This window comes from Lissotriton helveticus, chromosome 6, assembly GCF_964261635.1.
Source record: "Lissotriton helveticus chromosome 6, aLisHel1.1, whole genome shotgun sequence".
NCBI lineage: Eukaryota > Metazoa > Chordata > Amphibia > Caudata > Salamandridae > Lissotriton > Lissotriton helveticus.
In genome coordinates, this window is record NC_136067.1 from 438,882,699 (window position 1) to 438,909,129 (window position 26,431).

General features: G+C 43.9%; 1 protein-coding gene across 1 annotated transcript in view; it reads right to left on the reverse strand.

The window, feature by feature from the left end:
* The window catches only part of SNTG2 (syntrophin gamma 2), a 1,262,328-nt gene that overhangs the window by 103,423 nt on the left and 1,132,474 nt on the right, over positions 1–26,431 (reverse strand). The window contains exon 15 of the mRNA XM_078647499.1: positions 17,369–17,461. Coding sequence (XP_078503625.1) covers positions 17,369–17,461 — 93 coding nt within the window. The remainder of the gene's footprint in view (positions 1–17,368; positions 17,462–26,431) is intronic.

The window sequence follows — 26,431 nt, forward strand, 5'->3', positions numbered from 1 at the left end:
GATAACACACGCAATCTTGTGATTCGAGTCATCCCAGGGAGATGCGGATTCACATACCTGACCTCTAATAAAGGAGAAAAGGTACCAATTGCATTCAAATCACACTTGTACACAGAAGCTGAACAGAAATTCAGTAATACAGAAAAAATCATTCGTGCAGTTCAAACCGCAATAGCTAGAGAAAAAGACATAGCTGACGGTAGACATATCACAGTCAGAACAGCAGAATCAGCCTTTGAGGCACTAACAGCACCGTGTAATTTACCAACAACAACATTGAATCCGGAATGGATACAATGGGTGAATTCAATCACAATGGACAAAGTATACTACTTCTTTGATCCAGAACTAGAAGAATTAAAAAATCTAAAATATGAAAAGACGTATCCTCTGCCAATCGACATTCTGCCTCTACGACATTACGCCTGTGTAATCTATACAGACGGACATGCTCAACCCTCCGTTTGGGGAGAACATGCATACAACCCCACATGTGAGATTACAAAAGAAGTGTGGCGCGGAGGTAAACTAAGACCTCTATTAACAAAATCACACTCAGTAGAAACTAATTCAGAACTACAAACTGAAATAATAGCTTTGAAAATGGCGCTAGATAATGCGGATTGCGAATTCCCGACACTTATAGTGTCAGATTCATATTACTGCGTCAAAGCATATAACAAGGATTTGCAGACATGGATTCAGAACGGTTACAAAGATGACACAGATGCACCAATAAAGCAGAGACTGCTCTGGGAACAAGTAGCTCTTTTGAAAAAAGAACTACCAAAGACTCACGTGACTCACTCACTGAGTCATCAACGTGATGGCGTTCACGTTGTAGGGAATTCATTGGCTGAAGCAGCCGCAGCGGCAGCCACTAAACCGGCTCCCGTAGATCGAAAAAAGCGTACATTAAAATACATTGACGGTGAAACAATGCTGGCGGTGAAAACGTCATCAAAAGGCGACTGCTCAGCGTTACCGATCAACTATCCACTCAATTATACATACATAATCGATGCAAACTCCGTCCCTTTTGCTCGAATCCCTGGAGTGGGGGATAGAGTGATTCCAAACATGGACAGGAGAAACTTGTTAATCGCAGACGCACACATGGGCGAGGGTCACAGACACCTTAAATTAAAAGATTCTCTGGAAGAATTACAATCACGGTACTGGTGGCCAGGCATGAGCCTGCACTACACCATGTTTGTAAAAAACTGCCCAAACTGCAACAGAGATCGCAGTGGGGAGAGAAGCAGTTTAATACCTCGTCGTATCAAGGCAGATAATATTACCAGCAAAAAGAATGGCTTGCGATTAACATATACAGGCTAGTTTCCACTTATAATGTAGATCACCAGCACTCGGCTGACGTCCGGACTATTATACAAGATTTGCGAGTCTCAATGGCATATACGCTAAGAGCATGCTACGTTCGACCATTGTTTTCACTCAGGCAATTCAGCCTGGGGGGGAAACATGGCCAAATGAGCACAGCCCAGCGGGAATCTTCTCACTTCCTTCCTGAGGGTACTGGATGGTGTAAAGAAAAAACCAAGGCAGAAAGCAATCTATAATGGAAAGGATATTAGGTTCGGGAGCTGGGTGGGTCAAACATCTAATAAGTGTCCAACGTAGTCTAAATAACTTGCCAAGAAATTCTCTGAAGGGATTCAGTCCGTACGAATTATTATTCGGAACTAGGATGTTGATCTCTGACCTTGATAGTCAGACTTCAGTGGTAATAGAAAAAACCTTTGATGTCAAAGACCGTTTGGCTATTTTGCAGGACTTAAACAAAACAAGAAAAGACCTGAGCAACATACAGTTGAAACAACAGCCAACGACCACTGAAGAATCACCACCTGTCCCAGCAAGACCTGTCTGGATTCCAAAAGTCGGGGATCTAGTCAGGGAGAAGATCGCGGTAAAGAAGGAATTTGGGCCTTCTTACAGAAAAGCAGTTCCTGTCTTGTCTGCCAACGGGACAAGATCAGTTGTACTACCGCCACTTGCTGGTAAAAAGGAGAACCGAGTTGTATCCATCGACCTGGTAAAACCACAACATGTGGCCGATAACAAACGGTAGGCCAAGTGGACTCCCAATAAGTAGCAGAACACCAAGGTTTGCTACCAGTACAGAGGTCCTAACAAAAAGGCTCATCACATTCGAAACGCCTGCAGAAGAACAAGAAGGACTATGCAACAATGCAATAGAACTCAGACCTCTGAAAACCCAAATAAAGTCATTTAGCAGAGACACACCGATCTATACTGAAGTACCAAGTGAAAATGCAAAAAACAGAAATCCTGAACCAATTGGAACAATTGACAGAACTGCATCCGGTTACTTCATCAACTTCGATGATTCCTCTGAAAGCCTGAGTGAATCAAAGACACAGCCATCATCAAAATCCTTTAAAGACAAAGCGAAGGAACTTTTGAAACAACTGAAAGAAACATATCTGATTTCTCCTTGGATTGAATTTTGGGTGGGTTTTGGTGCATTTATCCTCATACTTTGGCTCGTCATGGTATTTACTTTGGGACGCTTCATTGAGGGAAAATATGCTAAAATGGACACAGCAAGTCAGAACATCAACTTGGTCCTCAAACCACACACATCTTCACACGTCGAGAAAAGAGAACTTTCTTCAGAACTTTCTTCAGCCAACTTCACAGCCAATCCTATACCTGGTGGGGTAGCCTGGGACAACACTGACTATGAAATTTATGGTCCGGTCGAGATCCTGAAATATCCACACCAAATCAAGATCTCCTTGAGTGATTTTGCAAAACCAAACTCATTTGCTGATGATTGGGACTTCGAAAGCATCAACAATATGATGTCGGACTTAGTAATGTCTGCTAAATTTACAAAACATGATTATTTGCAAGGTTCTACAAATTATGATAGTATGTATTGCTATAACCATTATGGTAACCATTTTTTACATAAATCTGCACAACCTAGACATGTTTTGAATTACAATCAATGGGAACATTGTGCTACACCTCCAAAAGGAAGCTCTAGAACCGTTTACGACAAATATTCATATTTTTCAGGTTTTAACATAAGTAATGCTGAAACATTTTATTTTAAATTGTCAAACAAGACAGGGATGAAAACCATGATAACCAACACAAAATTGATATATTCAGATTCATTCTTCGAAAAAATGAATACTTTTGGATTTGATTATTGGGACAAAAATGTTGATTTAAAAAAGTGTTTGGGGTACAAAAGAATGTACAGGGTTTAGAATCTTTGTTTAGAGCCTGCATGATCCCAGAACAAATGATATTTTTAAATGACACTGTTCAACAAACCACCTGTCTTGGCTTAGCCAAAATCAAAGATGTAATTAAACCATCTATTCCAAAGCCAACAATGTTTAGCAATAACTCTGATACAGATGAAGAGATAGACGTAAACCATATATTAAACCAAAACAGAACACATCCTGATTGGAAACAATGGTTGATCTGGCCCACAGATACAAATCACTGTCAAGATAGATTCCTGAATAAAACACAGGGTTTCAAAATGACCAGGCCAGACCCTAGATATCCCCAAAGACATCACCCAGGGATAATAACAACCTACAGTGTGGGCAAATTATGCCTTCAATGGCTACAGACTTCCACACTGCTTGAAATTAAGCAACACCTAACTTTACTTACTGATGGTGCTGACTTGCGTGATTTCATAATGGGACCACGCAAACAGCGTCAAAAGCGTTTCATAGCAGCCTCTGTATATGCAGCATACAATGAGGCCTGGAAGGTTACTCAAATTGAGACAGCAGAAAGAATACGGGAAATTGACCGTATCAATTTGGAAAAATCACTTTCTGTAGTGGACAATGGGTTAATGACTCTGTCCTCCAGAATTTTTTCATTGGACAGCATTGTGTCTTCAGCAATCGATATATTATCGCAAGACTTACTGTTATTACAACATGGTCAGTCACAATTGCGTTCCATTGTACAGCTTGGCTGGACGTTACAAAATCTGCGTTCAGGCTATGTGCCTTGGCGTTTAATCAACACAACGTCACTATTCCAAATCTTTAACCTTACTGATAGACAAATCGGTATGGCGCAAAAGGGTGCTGATTATACAATCTTGAGCATTGAAAAACTAGAAAGATTACCAATGACAATGTCAGAACGACCTGTCAGTGAATGGATAATCCACGGAATCATAAATATTCCAATCTCAACCTTCAGGTTTCAATACTGCCAAAAATATATACAGGCTGGCATGTACGAGAAATTGGGAAAGGGGTACCTTAAAACAACTTGGAACCTGCCCTATTCACATGCATGTGTCAGTAATAAAGGACAGAAAGTGTTTCTTAGTGGCAACAATTGTGCTATGTCACTAAGCGGCACGCTTCTGTGTAACGGAATTATTTTGCATGGAGCCTGTGAAGGGAATTCATACAACCTTTCATGTCACCAGCAAGGCGCACCTGCAACTGAAATAGAACCATTCTTTCAAAGACTCTATAATGGGAGTTACATTCTTATTGTAGACCGCAGATGTTGCAGTCTTATGCCCGGGACTCCTTATCTAGTAACTACAACGGCGAAGGTCAAGTGCTGTGGACGTTCTTTATTCCCCAGCTCCTTTCCAGACAGGGAGGCAAGGGCATGGCCCAGTTTGAAAATTACTTCTATTCGAATAGATACTTTAAGCAGAATGAAAACAGTGCTTCTTCAGACGCCTACAAGGCTCACGTCATCAAAAGAAACATATGATCTACAAGTCGCAAGGACGACTGCAGAGATACATACATTATTATCAACTAATTCCCCCGTACATTTCGCGGAAATCCTGAGCGAAATCTTAAATATTTCTGATACCAATGGGATCTCAGGGGTATTTAAGAAAGTATTTTCGATGGCATTAACACCATTCAAAGCCATACTGGGTATTTTTCCAGATTTCGTCCATTCGATTTTTGGCGGACTTCCCCTGATCCTGGGACTAATTGCAGGAATCCTATTCCTAGTCCTTATTTTTCGTTATGGCAACCCATGTCACAGATCAAACTCTCGCGACAATTGAAGATACGATCCTAGCCATTGGATACCGGGACCGGATATCAAAAATCCTGGGACTCTCCCGGCTTAGAGACCTAAACATGACTTGGTTTCTATCATTTCGACCAATGTGGCAAAGGTGTGTTTTACCTGTACTAAGGTGTCTGCTATGCGGAGAAGAATGCGTGTTAGACACCTGTCTGACGCTACAATCGGATGCGCCGGTGGATGCAGATACACTGTTGGTTCCTACCAAGGTTCACGCTTTGTGCTGCCCTCAAAGGCTGCCAATCCTGATGACGGCATTCCTGGAATCTTCACCACTGCGATTGAAGAGTAGTGAAGTTCAAGATGAAAGCAGCATCGAACAGGTACGACCTTCTGTCAGCAATGCGAATCAGAATGTCAATGGAGACAATCATGCGCACGAATGCATGGTTACACCTATTTCCGACTTAGTGGAACTTTCCCATGAAGCTGTTGACAGTTTTTTCGAAAGCCTGAATGATATGATGTTCTCTCCAGAACAGAAATAGAGACTTTTGAGTAAACTCGCACATGGCGTTCCCTGAATTCGGCCTTCAACTTTAAAAATAAAGTCACATGAACAATTTCACTCCAGTTCACGGACAGCAAATTTTTCAGCATGCCCCTTAAAATATTTTTCTACATATTTTTTCCCGGGACACTGATCTTCTGCTTAAAGTAAGAAACTATTCCTAGAGAACTAAAATTTCTATTTTTAGATACTTTATAGACTTTAGCTGCCCGCTGGTAGGTTCACAAATATTTTATTATGTGATGAAATGGTCTCGGACTTCCTTTCTGTATAGCCATATTAAGAGCCATTTCATGTGTATTTCTCATATACCAATAAGCAATAATGCATAAAAATGCGTGTTTACTTTTGCATTTATTTCATAGCTTAAGTGCATACAATATATATGACTGCAATTTTTCAGTATATTTGAAAATTTCGAAATGCATTTATGTATTTTGGGGTGGTAAGGTATACACTATACTCTATAGTATGTTGTACTATGTTATACTATGCATAGATTAGTAGATATGACCATAGTTAGCGTGGAGTGGGTGTCGTGTATTTCTATAGGTTCTGAATCAGTCCCCCTATTCCTGACCCTATTCTGGTTAAACTAACTATCAAGTTAACTAACAGTCAGCCCATGAGGCAAGAAATCCCCCATGATGCAGATACCGTTATCTGACGCAGTCACACTACGGCACAGGAACGTGTTATCTGATTAGGTCATAACGCTTGAGATCTAATTAGACAAGCGACATTCCTCCAGCCCCTGATAAGGCATACGACGTTCTCATAACAAATCAAACCTATGACAACCTGGAAAATCCGTGCGGCCATTGTTTTGATTTCACAGAGAACTTTAGTAAAGAATGTGCTAACGAGCAAGTCGTATGACATCTTTATTGACGTATCTATGTCCATCCTTACGTCAATCTCGGCACCTTTAAGGTATAAATATTGCCGACCTTGCCCTATGCAAACACACGCGTGGTGACAAGACGGAGCAGCCATACTTGCCGAAGCCGAGAGCAGAAGCAGACCCCGCTGGCAGCAGCCCCGCCTTCCTGACGCGCTGAGAGACGCGCTGCTATCTCAAGCCGAGAGACCCAGCACCGGCGTTTCTGGGCAGCCCTCGCAGGCAGCCTGGAATATCGAGAGCAGAGAAAGAGATACCATTCCTCATTCATCCTAAATTCCAGGTACAGAACTAAATAACCCCTCACAGAGAATTCTTTAGTTATTCACTTAACAAAAACAAACTTAACTTAAACTGTAACTTTCTATTCCCGCCCACGCATTAGACTTAGGTCAGGTACACGGGGTAGGCGTATTTAGAAACACCAGTTGAGTACGTTTAGTCAAATGTATATGTGTATGTAAATATATTTTAATCATTTTAAACATCATATGGCTCAGAAACCATATCAATGTTTTTACAGTATTATTTTATACTATTGCTTTTAATGTATGCACTTTACTTAACTATAAGTATTGCAATAATATCGATCCATTTCTCTTGTACGAGAAAAGAGACTGATCAATAAATAACACCTTTTTATTGAACACGCCCGTCTCTTCCTTTTCTCTACATTCTGATGAGACTAAGAATGCACGTACTGACTGAGTAAAATAATTGCCTTGTGCTCACACGACTCTCGAGATTGACTCTTGATTAGGGGAGAGCAAAGTTGTCATGTTCTATGGTTGTCAGAAACTAAATCCCTTCTTGTCTAATCAGGGGAGTTAATTCCTTCCTTGAACATTCGAGAAAGTTTCTAGCGAACTCTGAGCTTAGCTGGCAAACCCAAAAATTAAGTCTAGTATCGACAGTAGTAGACCTAGTTAACGTCTGGCCTAGGCCTTTACTGCTGTAGGTACTATTCCAATGCGCAGAGCCTATTGGGAAAATAGGAGCTACACTACACTGCAATGCAGCAAGGGTAAGGGGAACTTGGCTGGGTGCATGGGAACATGTGTGCAGGCACCTGTATGGGCTGCTCAGGTGAGACTACTGTCATGCACGTCTGATAATAATGCACAGGCAACCTGGTGCAATGGGGACTTTGCAGGGTTAGATATTCACCTGGGGTAGGCCTCATGTGGCTAGTGTACACTATTAGCGAACGTTTGTGTGATTTACTGTTTTAACCATAGTGACACTCCATTCTACACATAGGGAGGGAAATGTCTTAGAATTTTGCTTCACTTCCCCATGGCCTACAAAGACCATTGCCTTCTTGAACTAGAGTGTAAAGTGCATGGGGAAATCGAATTTGTAACTTCCAAAATTATAACTATCCATCTTGTGGGTAATTCAGAGTTTCCATATTTTCCTGGCTTAGCTCAGGATCAGAGCCCAGCTCTTGTGTCACCCAACTGTCCCCATTAATTAAATTTTCTCCAGCAGCAGGAACCAAGGCTGCCTTCACACAAAAGGAGTAATTAGCAGTACTTCTCCCTGAACCAGAAAAGGAAAGGGGTAGGGCGGAAACATTGGCATCAGTCACTTGGCTGTCACACTGCACCTGGGAAGGACATGCCAAGGCCCACTGAACAAAGGAGAGTGCCCAGACCACTGGAGCCAACCCAGTGGGGGTGGCACCTGTGAAATTCTAGTGCGCAAGTCCCTGACAGTGATGTCAGCGAGGGGTGAAGCTGAGAATCCAGAAGCTGATGTGCACAGTGGCTCCTTGATGATGCCATTTTGTATTGTCCCAGCGTCCTGTGCAGGAGGGTTGGGACAAGGGTGGAGAGGTGATGTCGCACCCTAGGATTGGTTAGGGGTGCCTGTCTTCTGGAACCTTCTACTTCCTTTTATAAACTCTTGCACAAGGGAAAGACTTTTTCCTGTCTGCAAGTTTTCCATCTACTTCAATGCTGTATCCTGGGATTGCTATGGAGAACTGGAACCCCTGATCCCATAAACAGTATCAAGGACTCTGTCCAATGAGCCCCAGGACCAGTGGGTCTTCACAAGAGCCTGTGAGGCTGCCCCCTTTATTCACCTAAGGACTTGTTGGGGGAAGCCCTGAACTTTTCTGCGCCCACCAACAAAAGGACAACAGAGAACTGGTGCAAGAAACCAGGAAGACCTGGTTTTTGGAAGACTGCACCACTTTGGAGGTGAGGAGGGTTTTTGCAACTGTCCCTGGAGGATAGATCCTACCACCAGGAGTAAAACAAGCCCAGAAGCATCCAAATCAGCTCAACAGGGCCCAATAAATGCCCTTTTAAAGTCTGCTGGCCTTTGGCCCTTCCTCGCATGTACCTTGCAGGGCTCCACCGCCATTTAATCAGATTCCCCTGGGGTAGACCAGGGCCAGGAGGATGTTGCAATAAAGCTGCCTTAGCAACGTCGGTTTGAAGGCCTACATGAGGCCCCTGCCCTGTGTCTCCATCTCACCTGGCCCCCCCCCCCGCCAGCCAGATTTATGTTAAAGAGGGCTGGGAGTCCATCTCCTGGCCGCTGTGTGCCCCCTGGTATAGGAAAGCGCAGTCGTGCTTACCAGAGATTGTGAGGATTAGGGGTGCTGTCACCCTCCCTCTGCTGAAGGTGGTAGGGGCCCAGGACCCCATCGCTGAGCCTCTTTAAGAAGGATGTGGACACCACACCCCCACGTGGTCCGTTCTCTCTGCTCCCCATACCCTGGTCTGGGGGGAGTGGCAGGCTGCCATGTTGGAATGCTGAGGATGGGGAGTGCTACTACACCCCTGGCTGGTCATCTCTCCCCACTTGCTCTGTCTGGGGGGAGTGGGAGGCGACCACGGAAGAGTGCATATCTGCCTGCTGGAACGGGAAGACACCAGGAAAGGCTGCCGGCTCTTGTTGCAGCACGCAGTTGTATTGTCTGCACACGGGCCGGTAGTGGGTTCCCTGTGCTGTCCTCCATCTTTATCAATCTCTGGGGGGCCCGAATGGGTCCAGGCCTCCCATTAAACCCTGAAAAAGCATGGCACAAGGCTGGCTTTCCAAAGCAAAACGAAGGTAAACCTCATTGCGTCTCTCCATGGTACAGTGGAAGAGCAGCTACTATAATATTCACTTAAGTAGGAAACTCGTCCCATAATACTTTGCAACCCTTTTATTCAGGATGCATGTTTGCCCATAACTCAGACTGTAGTAGTCTTAAGACGATGGGACCACTGCCAACTCTTGCTTTGCAGGCCATCTTCTGTGTCCTCACTCTAAGTTGGGGAGGACCCTAGAATTATCACCCTCCTCACTGTTAAATGCATTTTAAAACCTCCCCTATGGCTAGAGCTTTTGCTCTACAGGTTGAAGTTGGTTGGGTTCTGAGGGCTTTGTGTATGGTAACATTTTTTAAGGTTTTGAAAGCCTTTAAAATCTGTAATACATTGCTTGTGTTGTAATTCTGTCTAGGGGCTGATGATATGGTTACATTGCAATGTTTTTGTCTATAATGTTGATTAATTGCGGTGCCCTCTAGTAGGTATTCTAACTGTTAGACCTGGAATCATTGGCATGGGTTTACCCTGTATTTTTGCCTTTGCCTCCTGTTATGTTGCTGTGTGGTGGACATTGTTTTTGCTGGTCTAGATGCTTTGGGCACGTTGCCACTGCTGTTCAGTGGCAAAGTGCAAGTGCTCCCTGTAAATTGTTGTTATGGATTGGTGATTCCATGATTGGCATATTTGATTTGCTAGTCAGTCCCTAGAAGAAAGCACTGTGTGTGCCCAGGTCCTGTAAATCAAACGCTGCTAGTGGGCCTGCAAAGCGATACCAAAGGGGATGATGGATGGAGTGCTTGAGCAAATAAAACACTCACCCCCAGTCAACTGATCTGGGTTTAATCCATCTTATTCTTTAGCTCACTCCACCACCCCAGTTCAGACATGGCCATATGCAAATCAGTCTGACCCTGTGCCTCATGGGAACAGTCCAGCCCGAACTGCCAAGTCATGTCTTCCCTGGACCGGGAGCAAGCATCCTGGGACCGGTTTCGGAATTATAATCCTCATCAGCCAGGCTATCTTGAATCCAGTGGTAGATTGTGCCACCCACATAAACAGCCTGCAAATGTAACTCAGATCTGCCACTGGAGTGTTGGTGCGCAGTTTGGTACTGCCATGTCGACCTGGCAAGAACACCCACTTTCTAGGCCCTAATCTGCAGTGTATGTGAAAGGTAGGGCATGCCCTGATAATTGTGGCCTGTCCTGATAGGGAAATACTGCCAATTTAGTTTTTCACTATTAATAGGCTATCTATCCTATTGGATAGAATGGGGAGATTGCCCATAAAATCTTATAAGCATAACTGCACATGGGAAGTAGATAGGAAAAGAAAGTTTGAAATGCCTGAACTCATAATGTTAAGATGTATCTGTTAGTGAGGGTGATTTTTACATTCTGGGTTTGAAAATACCACTTTTAAAAAGTAGGTATTCTCTTGCCTAACCATCCAGTGTGCCTCTGCTAGGTTGTGTATTGTCTGGATTTGGAGTGATAGGGGCTGGGGATGTGCATTTTGTTCAGACAGCCACTTGGTTAGGTGTGTCCTGCCTTTCCAGGGTGAATCAGGGCTGGGCTGAATTGACCTGGGCTACAGTTCGAGTAGGGGAAGGAGATTTCTTTCACACCTGAATGGGCCTGGTCTGCTGTAGACAATGCTGTCTCCACCTCCTGCCAGGAAGTGGCACCAGAGAGGACAGAACTGGTTTTGGCTGGGCAAAGAGTTTTTCTGCCACCAGAGAACAAAGGAATTTGTGCTATACAAAGTGGGGCCCAGATGCCAGAACTTAAGATCACTTTTGAACTTCAAGAGGAACCTCTGTCAAGAAGAAGAGCTAGAGAAACTTGAGCAGGAGTACTGCCCCTTTGCTGTGTGCTGTCTGGGGTTGGACTGCAGTGGTTGTTTCTGCCAAGGAGAGGAACTGTATGTGCATCCTGCTTGAGAAAGTATCTCCAAGGGCTTGAAGTGGAGCTTCCCCCTGTTCAAGAGGTCTCAGGAACAGCAAAGACCTCACCATCCTTCTGGGCACCATCTCTGGTTCTGCTGGTTCCAGTCGCCGCAGAAGAAAAGAGCAGTCAGCTCCGTCACCGAGTCCATCACAGGCTCCGTGTCCTAAAGGCACCGCAGAGACAACCGCTTCACAACGCAACCCTGGTCTCACTGACTCCGTCAACGAGCCGCTGCTTGCATCGTGTCCTGTGGGCACCGCACTCCGCACCGCTTCACTACACGCTGCACAGATGTCACCGACTCTGTCGCTACCCGACTCAAACATCAACCTGCTCTGTCGCTGCACTATGACCTCCCAGCACCACATCGAGCACTGTCTCACCCTGAACACAAGCCTTGGTCTCACCGACTGTCAACGAGCTGCTGCCTACACCGAGCCGTGAGGACACTGCAATGCTTCCATCTCACATCACAACCGCAACAGTTGCCCTGACCAACTCGCATCAGGGCGTTGGCCAGAACAAGAAACGCACTGTCTCTGAGTCTGACGACGCTTTAGCTGACCCGTACCGACGCGGTAGGCTAGAATAGTTAGACTCCATTTTGTTTAGTATCATGGTTGCCCCTAACGGAGCTACTAAGTCAGAGAAACTGTGTTTTCATGTTATTCCTGCAATTTAAAGGTTATTATGCACAGTAACAATTTGTTCACTATTGTATGTTGGATTTTTGTTATTTTTAGTCTTGTTGGTTTAGATAAAGTGTTGCTTACTTTTCTAAACTAGTGTGTTGTCCATTTGTAGTATTTTCACTGTGTTTTTAAAAAAAAATTTATTTCCACTTTTCCAGACACATGGCGTTTCAACATATACATAAATATAGTAATAAGTCCTACACAAAAATTACATATCTGGAGAGTTAGCCTGGCCAACAATACATATAAATTGATCTCATTTTAAATCCACTATACATAAACTATACATAGGCTACTAAGAGATCTAAAGATCAGAGTTAAGAATCATATTTTAGTGAGCATAAAAAAAACACATTTAATCATGTAATAACTACATCCTAGCCAGTTCATACTGCAACTCTCCTCATCTATTATAAAATATTTGCTACTTGATCACATCCTCAATTATTCATATAATTTAGAAAACGGTTCCATATCATATTTTCACTGTGTTACTGTATGTATCTATGCATGTAGAAATGCTTTACAAACTGCCTCTGAGAAAAGCCTGTCTGTTTGTATATGGTATGTAGAAAATAAATGCACAAGCACAAAGATTATTCCTGATAAAGATTTTCATTGGGTTTTCACGATGACTGCATATGTTTTATTGATCCATCATTATTGCAACTATGACAAAGATTCCTCTATGGGGTCTCCAATGATTACACAATGTAATCTATGGTATGTTCCATCTCCCAATATATATTCGTAAATTACTGTGTATTATATTGTAATGTGTGCCTAATAAATGTACTTCTCCTTTTTCTGATGAAAAAGTGCTTACTGGACAATCATTTATTGAATGTATTTGTGCCTGCCAATGATTGGCGATTCCTAGCCCACGCCACCTTCCTTGGGAAGGCCTTAGACTGCTCCACCTCACTACCCTGTAAGAGTCAAGGGCTACAATAGGGTTTTTGGTTCCCACTGAGGAGAATTGAGAAACTACTACCTGTGCTGGCAACACAACTAATACGCGAATGTCCATTATTAGGGAGGGGGAATGTGAAACTCTGAATTATCCCTGGTTTATTTTCTACGACTTCCCCATTTAACTGTATTAACATTAGCTCCTTTTACAAATGTAGTATTAGCAGAAGGAAATCACTGATGTTTTAATGAGAGGAGTTCCTTTGGGGTGGGTTGTAATACCTAACTCTTCGAAGGACCTGTTTTGACTGTTGTCCATTTATGAGAGGATGGTAGGCCGATCATGTGGCTTTCATCTTTTTTCTTACTTTCTATTATTATTGGCAATATACCTTTTGCAACATGAGATTTCATGCCATCTGATATTTGCAATTATTTGTTACTTTCTCATATGGAAGAAGGAGGATAAATACATCTTATTAGCTTCTACCTTACATGGAAGAAGGAATGACCTAAGGAGGACTAAATCAACCTGGTTACCTTTGACTATGACACTTTGTGGCAGTGTTTGCTGTCTGCTTTTTAACAGTGTTGTGTATCTGCTGATGTTTTTATTGAATTTTAATGTAATGGATTTCTGGGTGTATATTTGGGAAGTGTTTTATGTGCTTTTATGGCTACTTATGTAAGCGAAATAAAGTGAATTTGATTTGATTTTGATGTTACCTGTTTAGAAGTGCCATCGACACAGTTCTCAGATCGTCTATACATTTTTCTCCCCAGCAGCATTTCACCTCCAAACATGGATCAATTACAACACTTGCACACTTAAAAAACACGTTGTCTAAAAAAACAGAGAACAGCTAACAAATACAAACTACCATTAGAAACTGTTTCATATAGTCTAAGCAACAGTAAATCTTACTACTTTCACAATCGTATCGATCAATTTCAACCTTGCTGAACAATTATCACACAACATAAACAATCTACTCTCTCCACCACCAACAACAACCATCACACATTCTACACGCTCAGCAACAGATATTGTCTCACATTTTTCTTCAAAAATTACTATGATTAAACGCACTCTTGATTCACTACTGACTGACCCATCTCTGCCTTCCTACACATATGTGAAATACAAGCCTCCCACCACCAAGATCAGTGTATACACTCCGTTTCTTCATCTTGCTTCAACATTCTTCGCATGCTCAAAAAAACATTTCGTTGGATCCCCACCGAAACTAGAAAAACGGTCACCCACGCTCTGGTCACGAGCCGACTGGATTACGGAAACACCCTCTACGCCGGTACCACCGCAAAACTCCAGAAAAAACTCCAACGCATCCAGAACGCTTCAGCCAGACTCATACTAGACATCCCGCGTAAAGAACACATCTCTGGTCACCTGAAAAACCTCCACTGGCTCCCCGTCAATAAGAGAATTACTTTCCGGCTCCTAACCCACGCACACAAAGCACTCTACGAAATCGGACCTGAATGCCTCAACACACGACTATCCTTCTACACCCCCCCCCGCCAGCTACGATCCTCCAACCAAGCCCTTGCCACTGTACCTCGCATCAACAAAACCACCATGGGAGGTAGATCCTTCTCCTACCTAGCAGCTAAAACTTGGAACTCACTTCCCACTCACCTTCGCCTTACTCAGAACCACCTAGCATTCAGAAAGCAACTCAAGACGTGGATATTTGACAAGTAATTCCCCACCCCTCTTCAAGCGCCTTGAGACCCTCTGGGTATGTAGCGCGCTATATAAATCTATTGAATTGAATTGAATTGAATTCTCAAATCTGGCAATACATCGTGCACTCTGCCTGGCTCGTGCAGTCCATAAACAATCAAAAAACGTGCACTTCCAAATTTCTACTGTGCATAACCTCCCTTATAACTCCTTCACTCAAACTTTGTACTTATATATGGTATTTCCCAGTATTATTTAAAGTTGTCGTAGTGATACTTATATTATAGAAACCCGCAGCTGATCCTGCCACACTTTCAAAGTAGGCTCATATCTAAGCTCCTTTTTATTTCAGGATAAACCCTCTAACTATGTATACGAGTAACCATTCGATATGCATCTGACAAATTATTATTACAACAATATTTCGAAAAACAAATAAACCACTTTACAAAAATTCCCAAATCTGTTGTGAAAATAGCTCTAGATTCCTGTAAATTGAGAACAGGGTGTAGGGGATGCTCTGGGCTCCTTTACATTTTCGACATGTTTCTGCAGCATGAAGCTAGATATGGCAGCTGCCATTCTCTTTAATACCGATCTAACTATATTTTACATATTTTGGTACTTTGCTTTTTTTCAACAACACGAAGTGGTATAAAAGCCCAGATTTCACAGGAGTCTATTAAATAGAAAATATTTCACGGATTTCTATTAAATATGGTTTTCATGTTCATAAAGGCAGACGCAAGCCACTCTGCACAGCTTTATCTTTGTCCAATGTTTAATCAACTACCTTTCATGAAATGTAAACAAAACCTGAACCTTCTAGTTCTAATCAGTCATCATTGTTAGCTGCACACTGCATACATGCACAATTAGGACCCATGCAAAACCTCCCTTAAACATATATCACACTGAGGGGATATGTACAATGAAGTGGCAGAGTGTGTCCTTATTCTTCTGGGCTTAACTACAAGCTCCGCCACTTCGGAAATGCAAGGATGCACCATATTTACATGAATCTGGTGCAGCCATGCGTTAGCTCCTGCGATGGCGCTAAGTTTAACAACTTAGCGCCAACGCAGGTGTCTGTGTGCAGGGGAGGATTGGTTATGTATAGGAAGGTGTCCCTTCCTGCACATAAACAATCCTAAAATGCCATTTTGTAACGTTTATGTGTGCTGCTTTATGGTATTTTTTTAAAAGGTTTGTTTATATACAGGAAGGGACACCTTCATGCACATAAACAAACCATGCATTTTGCTTTTTCCATGTGTGCTGAAAATCAATAACGAGGAGAAATAATGCATTTCTCCTCGTTTCGCCAACTTAAGACCAGGATTTTCCTGGTCTTAATTTTGGCGCTGCCTCCTATGTACACCACCCTTGTACATATGTGGCAACGTCAAATACAATAGGTGTTGCGGTCGAACGCCCACCACAACACCCACTGCACGCCCATTTCATGCTAAACATAGCTTGAAAGGGTGCCCTATGGAAGGCCCCTATCACCACGGGAACGTCACATAAAGTGACGTTCCCGTGGTGATAGGGGCTTGTACATATGTTCCTATGAGTGCAAGGATCCAATTCGGAGGCTAACTGATTCTTAAGCCCTCAGGAAAATGAAAAAGCAGGTGTTCACCACAGATTTTTGACGCTACCTTGCTGGAGTCCACCAAGGTGGTATCTACTCACTATCGTGGGATCACGTAACCAGTGATGAAGCACGGCACGATAACCTGTGGGTGAGCTGACCTTTCCAGAATCTTTGGTGAGGGTTAAGAATGAGTTAGCTCCAGAATACGACCCCAGCATTTGTAGTGTTATGTAGCTGCAAGTTGCAGATAGGGATGTATGACGTTACAACTCAGGCTATTACAACGCCTGCCTTTACAACGCGGTTTTTACATCGCATACCATTACAACGCATAGTGCTTTTGGGTGCTGGATAGTGAATAGTTTAATTTACTATTCCAACTCCAGTCCCCGTGGACACTAGGGAAGGTGTTGGATAGTAAATTAAACTTATTCCCTATCCTAGAGCGCCCCCAGCGCAATGCGTTGTAATAGTTTGCGTTGTAATGACCGCGTTGTAATGGTAGTGCGTTGTAAAAGTTTAGTTGTAAGTGATGTTTACCTGCAGACAGCTACTGCAATAACCTATCCCTACTACAGGCAAAAAGTGTTTATTAACAATGCAAAATACCTTTTACCTAAACACCTAGGTACTTATATACAGATATTTTTCTCACCTTTTAGTACAAACGGCATAGCACAGTGTTTCACTTACTAACTGCAATAAAGATTTTTGTTGCCATGTAAACGCTTTACTAATTAAAACCCCCCAAAATATACGTGTATTATTAAAGTGGGAAATATTGATAATCAGAGATTGAAATTCGAACATGACAAGACTATGGAAAATGCATTCCCATTATTGTAAAACATGTAGGATAGTGTCAGTGAATCCAACAGCCGGTTATTGCAATTAAGTTCACACTTTCTGCTGATTCTCCTTCAGTCTTACCTTTGTTTTGCTGTCAAAACAGGTGAATCCAATATCGAAGTCTATAGTAAAGCACAACGCCTCTCCTTGACAGCTGCACATGTATGTCTTGGACTGGAAAATAATATTATTAGTGTTTGTAAGTCATTCGAACAATTACTTTCAACTTTTTGCTGTGAATAACATCAAAGCCCATGCCAATGTAATCTAATAGGGAGAGGAGAGATGAAAACATATTTGCTGATACCACAACCCTACGATTGGACTGCAATCTCACACACCTTTAGCACTAAATGAATTGTTAAACAGAGCAACATAAGGCAGACCTGATACTTGTAATGCCACTATTAATTAGTGGGAAGGCATGTTAAAGTGTTAAGGGCAAAACTGATTTTCAATGCAAGCATTTATTTAAGTACTTGCAGCATTCCCTCATTAGCGTATGCGATTCCTTGATGACTAGCATTCCACTATCGGAATCCGTTAGCATCAGTAAGCATGATCGCCGCAGAGACACGACTTCACAATTGTGCAATACAGAGCACGATTGCAAAAGTCTTAATTGTAAAGTTCGTTATACGAAGAATAATTTGCTAAGCCAGCTGAGGAGCAAGCCTCACGCAACTTGGTTGCTAAAAAAAATGGATAGCTTTTTCTCAACTACATTATTCACAGTGCATACAAAAGCAAACACCACAGGACGAGAAATGGTGACCCTAGATAATATTTATGAGGTTGCACTGCCATGAGCAAAGTAGCCCAAAGATACTACAGTAGCAATGACTAATAATCAAAATACAGTCTTTCAAGGTTTAGGAAAAAACATTAAAGCAAAAATATAATGAAAGGTTACTGAATCTAAAATGTTTTGCAAACCTAAATATTTACATTCAATGACAACATTTCTAAGATGGTGGCCCTGGCTTCCAGTTTATGAAAATTGAACTCTTTATCTCTCAACCTAATTGTATTCTTCTTCCTACTCCTACCTTATGACACTGGTACTCCCTACTGGTAGACGTTTACAAACAGAACTTTGAAAATAAAAAAGCTTAAAGAAGTTGCTTGCAGTTTCAAGAGGTTAGTTTTATGCAAAAGGAGACCAGGGACTGATGATGCACCGAAGGAATGGAGAAAAAAAGTTGTAGCTTGGATTTTCTCATGATGAAATGTATGCCTGTGAGAAATTGAGTTATAGGTTGAGAAGTGTGAAGTCCTACTCAAGCAACTGTTAGGCTGGTCAGGCTTAGGATGGTCTTCCCCCAAGCCGTTTGCCTTTCTAATCCATTTTTTATTGCTGATCTCGTTTTTGCTGGCCCTAGGACTTTGTGCACTTTACCACAGTTAACTAGTGCTAAAGTGCATGTGTTCACTCCTCAGAACATAGTAATGTTGGCTAATCCCCAATTTCCATATTTAATTTACTTATAGGCCCCTACTACATGTACGAACGACCTGTACATTAAATGCTCCTAATGGCTATGTATCATTTATTGTGCCATCCCCTTGACTAATTCTTTAAAACATGTCTCAGGCCTGCCATTGCAGCCTGTGTGTGGTGGAGTTTTAAACTGCCATTTCGACCTAGCAAAACAACATCTTACCAGACCCTAACCTTCCCTTTATAATTCATGTATCAACCCCAGGGTAGGCTCTGGACAACCCAGAGGGCAGGATACAGTGTATTAAAAAAGAAGGAAATGCACGCTTAAGCTTTGCACGGCCTGATAGTGCAAAATTACTTTAAGCATTTTTTACTATTGCAAGGTCTACCTTGCCCATAGGATAATATTAGAGTTACCTTATTACATTTAATAAGCTGTATATTCCAACAGGTAACCGGTTAATGTTTGGTGTTGTTGGACTTGGCCCTCTTTGCAGGGTTATCCCTAAACTTTTTGCCTTTCTCCTAGCCTTTTTCTGACATGGTGTTGGTGGTTTTAGGACTCTGGGCACGTTAGCACTGCTGTCCAGTGTAAAGTGTGTGTGCTCTGTGTGTTAAATATGGTAAGATTGGTCTACATCTGTTTAGCCTATTTAATTTACCTATCAGTATCTCATACCCAGGGCTGGTAAATTAAATGCTACTGGTGGGCTTGCAGCGCTGATTATGCCACCCACCAAAGTAGCCCTTCAAACCTTTCTCAGGCCTCTACCATTACAGGGCATGTGCGCGCAGTGTTACTGCAGCTGTGACGTGGCACCTAAAGCATATGCCATGTCCATGACCCCCCTTTTACTGCATGTCAGTCACCCCTAAGGTAGGCCCTATCTAGCCCTATGGGCAGGGTCCATTGTAGGTAAAAGATAGGACATGTCTCTCAAGTGTGTGACATGTCCTGGTATTGAAAAACAGCCTTTTGGGTTTCTCACTACTGTGGGGCTGCCCTCCCATAGGAATGCATTGGGGATTCCCTGATATGTGTTTCTGTGGTAATTCCTGATATGAGAGGAGCAGCATGGTCAAGTTTAGTATGGTTGGAATAGTAATAATAAATGCTACGCAATGGTGTGTGCAGATTTATTATAACTATTTAAGAAATGCCACTTTTAGAAGTTGGCATTTCTGTGTGCTATGTGTCTGCCTGCCTGATGTGGATTGCATGTCTGGCTTTGGAGTGACGGGCTGGTGAGCTGTGTGTGGCTCCAGGAGGGGCAGGGTGAGTCAGCTCTAGGCTGAATAAGGCATCTGCATTTGAAGTAGTGGGAGGAGTAGTTCCCTGACCCTGAATAGGATTGTGCCTGCCCTAGTGAATGCTGCCTCCGCCCCCCCTGCTGTGTGTCTGATGACAAGCCCCTACCTGACAAAGGGGAAGAGGAGCCTTGTAAATAAAGTGCTCTACATCCCCCTCCACAAGTTTTGGCTGGTTCCCCCAAGCTCTATGCCAGGGCAGACCAAGCAAAGATATGTGGTATAAATATAGGGGCTGTGACCCAATGTTTGGTGCTGTGTGCTTACTTGAGGAACTACGTGGCCGAGGAGGAACCACCATTGGGGGCCCCCAACTCATGGAAGTGAAGCTGCTGGCCTGCTGAAGAGCCCCTGGTGTGCTGGCCTCTCTGGGCTCCTCAAACTGGAAAGATACTCTGCCTCCAGCTTGTGGTGAAGTTCTACAGAAGCTCCCCTTGTGAGGAGCTCAACTGAAGTGCTGGCGAAGTATTGTGTTGCCTGATTACTTATTTCAGAAAGGGGGTGGTGATGGACAGAGCATCTGAGTTAAACAGAACACTCATACCCAGTCAAAAGATCAGGGCTTGATCCATCACCGTTTTTTAGCTCACTGCACCATCCCAGTTCAGAACCTGGCTATATGCAAATTAGTCTGACCCTGGCCCAGTGCATCATGGGAACAGGGCAGACCAAACTACCAAGCCAATTCTTTACTGGAAAGGAAACAAGCTTCCGCGGACCGGTTTCTGGCATTACAGCCGTCTTCGGCCCGGCTTGCTTGAATCCTGTTGGTGCAGTGAGCAAGGGACTCACATCTGAGCATACCCTGCCACTTCTATAGTGGCCAAAACGATTCAGAAAGGGGGTGGTGATGGACAGAGCATCTGAGTTAAACAGAAAACTCATACCCAGTCAAAAGATCAGGGCTTGATCCATCACCGTTTTTTAGCTCACTGCACCATCCCAGTTCAGAACCTAGCTATATGCAAATTAGTCTGACCCTGGCCCAGTGCATCATGGGAACAGGGCAGACCAAACTACCAAGCCAATTCTTTACTGGAAAGGAAACAAGCTTCCGGGGACCGGTTTCTGGCATTACAGACGACTTCGGCCCGGCTTGCTTGAATCCTGATGGTGCAGTGAGCAAGGGACTCACATCTGAGCATACCCTGCCACTCCTATAGTGGTCAAAACAATTCAGAAAGGGGGTGGTGATTGAGTGGAGACTAATTTGCATGTAGCCAGGTTCTGAACTGGGATGGTGCAGTGAGCTAAAAAACGGTGATGGATCAATCTCTGATCTTTTGACTGGGTATGAGTGTTCTGTTTAACTCAGATGCTCTGTCCATCACCACCCCCTTTTCTGAATTGATTACTTATTTGGCATGCTGTCCCCAGTTGGAAGGACACTTTCCCTTTGTCCCTGAGAGTGCTTTATGTTCTACTTGGAAGTGTGTGGGCTTTGCAGTGTGGAGCTGCTATCGTTACCGAGGGAATCCCGACGTGGGGATTCCCCTGCATTGCATGAAGAACGGATGCCCACCCCGCATTGGTATTCCTGCAGAAGCAGGTGCCACCCTGTGTTTGGAATTTTCAGAGGGTGCCCAACCCGCTGTTTTGGTGTTGTTAAAGCGGGTGCCTACCCAGCATTGCCCCGCCGAGGGAGAAAGGAGCTGTCGGAAGTCATCACCAAGGACAGGAAGCCAGGCAAGTTGCCTGGCTGTGGGCCATGCCGGGAAAAGGAACCTGACGGCCATCCTGTAGCGCCGGTCGAGAAGAAAGTCTGGGCAGAGGAAGGCAGGGTCCCGGTGTACTGGAGGGAGCCCGTGTGTGGTCCAACCGCACGTCTAGAGAGAGAGACTGAGAAAAGTCAAGAGGAGTCCTGCAAGGAGGGGCCCAACCGGAGGAGCCGGGGCCTCGCGAGCTCCATTTCTGCCTCCGTGGAAGTCCAGGAGGAGACCGCGAGCTCACGGTGAGTGAGACCTTGGAGAAGGGGTTGTCCCGAGCCACAAGGTCTCCATTTGCCAATATTGAGAAGCAGGGAGCCTACGGAGCACTGTCGGTGCTGAGTGCTGGCCCCAGGAGGAGTCCGGTGATCGGGGCTCCCTGAGGCACTATTAAGTGCCAGTGCTGAAGTTCGATTGGGGGCATTCTTTTGTTTTAGCAGTGCCAGAGTGGGGCTACAGTTGGGCATTACAGGTGCTTGGATTGAGCACAGTTAGTGCCATTGCTGTGGGTTCTTCAGCTGACCCTCCCGTTGGTGGGCAGCTGCAACTGAAGGGGCATTGTTCTGGGAATCCCCGAGTTAGATTCCAGAGGCACACAACTGCCCCGCTGGACAGTGGGCAGCTGCAACATTTGGGGTCATTTTTGTGGGTAAGGAGACACGGCGTGAGTTGCACCCCACGCCCCAGCGCAGTGTGCCCTTGCTTGCTGTATTGGCAGCCAGAGGGCTACTTGGATAGCCCTGGAGTAAGCCCTGACATTTTTGGACAGAGGGCATCCGAGCCCCAGCAAAAGGCCAGTTGGCCTGGGGTCATAGGTGGGATGGTGAAAGAGTGCAAGGCCCTAAGGTAAGGAATGCACCTTGTAGTGGTGCACTACTGAGTTCCTGCCTCATATATGTATGCGTAATGTGATTTATGTGTAATATGTTGATGCCTAATGTCATGCTATGATATTTTAGGAAGCTGTCTAATGCTTATTTGATAATGCTTAGGTCATTAGGGTACCAGTTGTGTTTTATATTTACTACCTGCATTCTTATGGTTCTGACCATGGCCCAAGTGGCCTGGTCCTGTATATAATCCCCTGTGAATATTGCCTAGTGCCAGTTGTCACAGTATAAGTGTGTGAGTATGTTTCTAATGTGTTTCTGATAATACAAAGTCTATTTTTGATATAACCTAGTGTGGAGTTTCTTTTTGTATTGTCCCTAGGGTGTTGCTGCTGACTGTGTTGCGCAAACGCTTTACATGTTGCCCCTGCGTTAAGCCTGACTGCTCGTGCCAAGCTACAAAGGGGGTGAGCAGGGGTTATTTTCAGCGTGTAACTCCCTTGCCCTGACTAGAGCAGTGGTTTCTGCCTGGCTTGGGTGCATGCCCTAGCCAACCAGACTGTCACTCTGCTGGACTGCTACCTTGCTGAACTACTGCCATGCTGGCCTGCTGCCTTTCTGGACTGTTGCCCAGCTGCCTACTTCCTGAGTCAGAGGGATTTGGACTCCCAGAATGACTCCAAGGACTAGTATGCTGGCCTCCTTTTCATAGTTGCAGGGACATAACAGGCTCCACACCATCTGAAAGAATAACCAGATTCAGCTTTTGCAAGACCCTGAGTGGCTGAATTTCAACATTTTGGGCTCTTTGCAACTGTGAACGGGCCCGTCACTCACACAGCCCGCCAATGCAAAGTCCCATCAGCCTGACCCTGCGCACTGCAGCTCTTAAGCAGTGTCACCGAAAAACACCCGCCTGACCTTTCATAATGAGCACAGGATCTTCAGACTACAGCAACACCCATCTGCTACTCTAGGCCTACCCTTCGCATTACATCGATTACTACCCGTGATGCTTCCCTACTCCTCACTGCCCCCTCCACCATTAACGGAACTCTTTGCACTGGATTGAGAAGGTAACTTTTCAGTGGGACTCACTTGGTCATTATATCAGACCCATGCTTCATTGCAGCTGGCCTCAACTTGTGACTTTTTCCAAGTCCTGCATGACAAGATAGCCACGGGTGGCACGTTGTCTCTATTTTCACTTAAATACTTAATATTGTGTATCTCCAGGTCTACAGTTTGGACTTTTGTCGGTTTGGTCTTGTTTCATGTAATAAAAACGATTCTATTTTTCTAATCTGGTGTAGGATCCCTTCTGTGGTGTGTTTTCATTTTATTAATGATTGAAGTGTTGCACTGATACTTTACACATTGCCTCTAGGTCTAGCCTGGTTGTCCTGTGCCAAGCTACCAGAGGGTTGAGTTCAAGTTCATTTGGGGTTTACTTGTGACTTCTCCCTGACGAGGACTTTTGTTGCTGCTTGAGTAGGGTTTTACCCCCTCAACAGTAAGCCAATTTCTCATAGGCACTGTGTTAAGTATGTATGCAGCACACAAACAGCAATCAAGCAAAACCACAACAGAAGAAAAATCCAAATCCAATCTAAAAAAATGTAATAAATAAAATTAGAACAAAATGATAAGCATACAATCAGAAGATCAGAGATGTAAATGTAGTAAACATAGTGCCAAATAAAGCAAAACACGGTTGATGGCAGGGTGAGGGGGGATGGGTGATGTGAAAGATTTGACTGATAATGATGCCTGAGGGATAATATAGAAAGGATGAGTGAAAGAGAGCAGTTATTGAGGACTCAAGGTTGATCATCTTCAATTTCAGAGCAGCAAGTTACGTCTGAACATGTAGCAAAACAATTCTCAATGATATTGTCAAGCTCTTTTTAGGGCTTCATGATAGTCTCTAGATAAGCATTCAATTGCCAGTTTGCTGAGTCACATGATGGGGTTTGTGTGTTCCTTGCAGACAGGGATACAAAAGGGAATTAGGTGAGGACAGGCTGGGCCATGCTGCCAGGATTGTTGGGGGTGGAGCTGTACTCTGCCCCACTTACAGTTTAAAAAGCGTTGCCTTTGGAAGACACACAGGAAACTGAATATAGTCTTTTGTCACCCCCAACTTCTAGAGCCTTGACATGGGACGGGAAAACCAGAAGTGCGGCAATATAGGGAATCCTCCCACTTCAAAGGATGGCACCTGCAGAGTCACTCATCCATACACTTCTGGACCTCTGTAAATTACAAGAGAAAGGTCTGCCTTGTTCCCCAGTGGACTGTCCTGCTGCTGGAGACCTGCCCTGAACTCTGAGAAGGAATAATAGACCTACTCCCTTCATCCTAGGCTATCTGAGAAACTCGAAGGGTCAGGGTCCTGTTGTGATCTACAGGGACATAACGACCTCCAGATGCTTCCCTACAGCTGCTTAGCTGCCCTTCTACACTCGACCTGCAACTGGACCTGCATGAGCCCCGTTGGCCTCTGCTAGAGTGAGTCCCTGATCATCAAGCGTTTATTCCCCAGGTCAGAGTCCCTTGGCTGGCATCCCGCTTCAAGTAAACAAGAAATCCTGAAGTTTTGGTCTCTTCATGAATATGAACAGTCCCTTTGCACCAAGACTCTGCCACCTGCTGCGACTTGCAAAGCAAAGTTCTTGTGAACCTGACTCTTCATGATACAGCCAACACCATTGATGACCTGCAATGCACGATCTACACTTCACCCTACAGCAACCACAGCCCATGGTGACCACCAAAGCGAAGCTTCAGCATCAATCATCCACAATGCCCCACTGGGTCTTCGTGCTCCAGCGATGACCATCCACAATGCCAAGTCTGCTCTTTGCACTACAGTGGCAACCATCCACAATGCTCTCCCTGCTCCTTGAGGCCTCCTCCACAGCGAACAGAACTCTTCGCCAGGGAATTTGAGAAGGTAACTTTTTTAGCTGGGCTAACCTGGTCCTAGTGCTCCAAGGTGGTCAGCCTGAAATTGGGACTTCCCCCCGGCATGACTAGAGGACCATGAGTGATGCTCTGTACTTTTAGATGATATATCTACCTAAAATTTTAAAACTGCATATCTACAGTTCTACTAATTGGATTTTTGTTCTTTTTTTATCCTTTTTTAGAATGAATTTTCACTAATTTTTGTATACACTGCTTTGGGGTGTTTCTTGTATAGCCTTTTTTATATTTTTATTATTCATGTACTGCATAACTACTTTACACTATCATTCGAAAATAAGCGTGACTGTTTTGAGCCAATCTACCAGTGGGGGTAAGCACAGATTAATTCAGTGCCTTTCGTGGTTCACCCTGACAAGGATTCTGTCCTGTAGCCTGAGTGAGACTTCACACAATCAGTAACTTGATTGCTTACACTCATCATCTTATGAAGTAAAAAAACAGACATTTCTCATAGTCGTCTTGTGGTTACTATTCTTTGTTTCTGACCACCAACACAACTTTGTATTCTCTCCCAGCTTGGCAGAGTTAAGAAGATAAGGATTAAAGATTGGGCTTTTTCTTTACAAATACTGAAAGAAGATATATCTGACAACAATCATCAAACCTTCGAAAGATTATAACCACAGTAGTTGACATGTGAGTTACTAACTTATGATCAGGTGGGATGAGCAGAACATTATGAGGTAGAGCTAGCAGGAAATTCCACAGCCTCCAGTAGTGGGGTGAGGAGTGCAGGGCATGCAGTACTAGGAGGTGGTTCAAGGTTAGATGGTTCTAGGTAGTTCCTTAGTCTAATCAGTGAGGCATGAAATTAAGAATGTAAGAGGAATAATCAATATTGAGTAAACCTAAGACATGGGGCCTC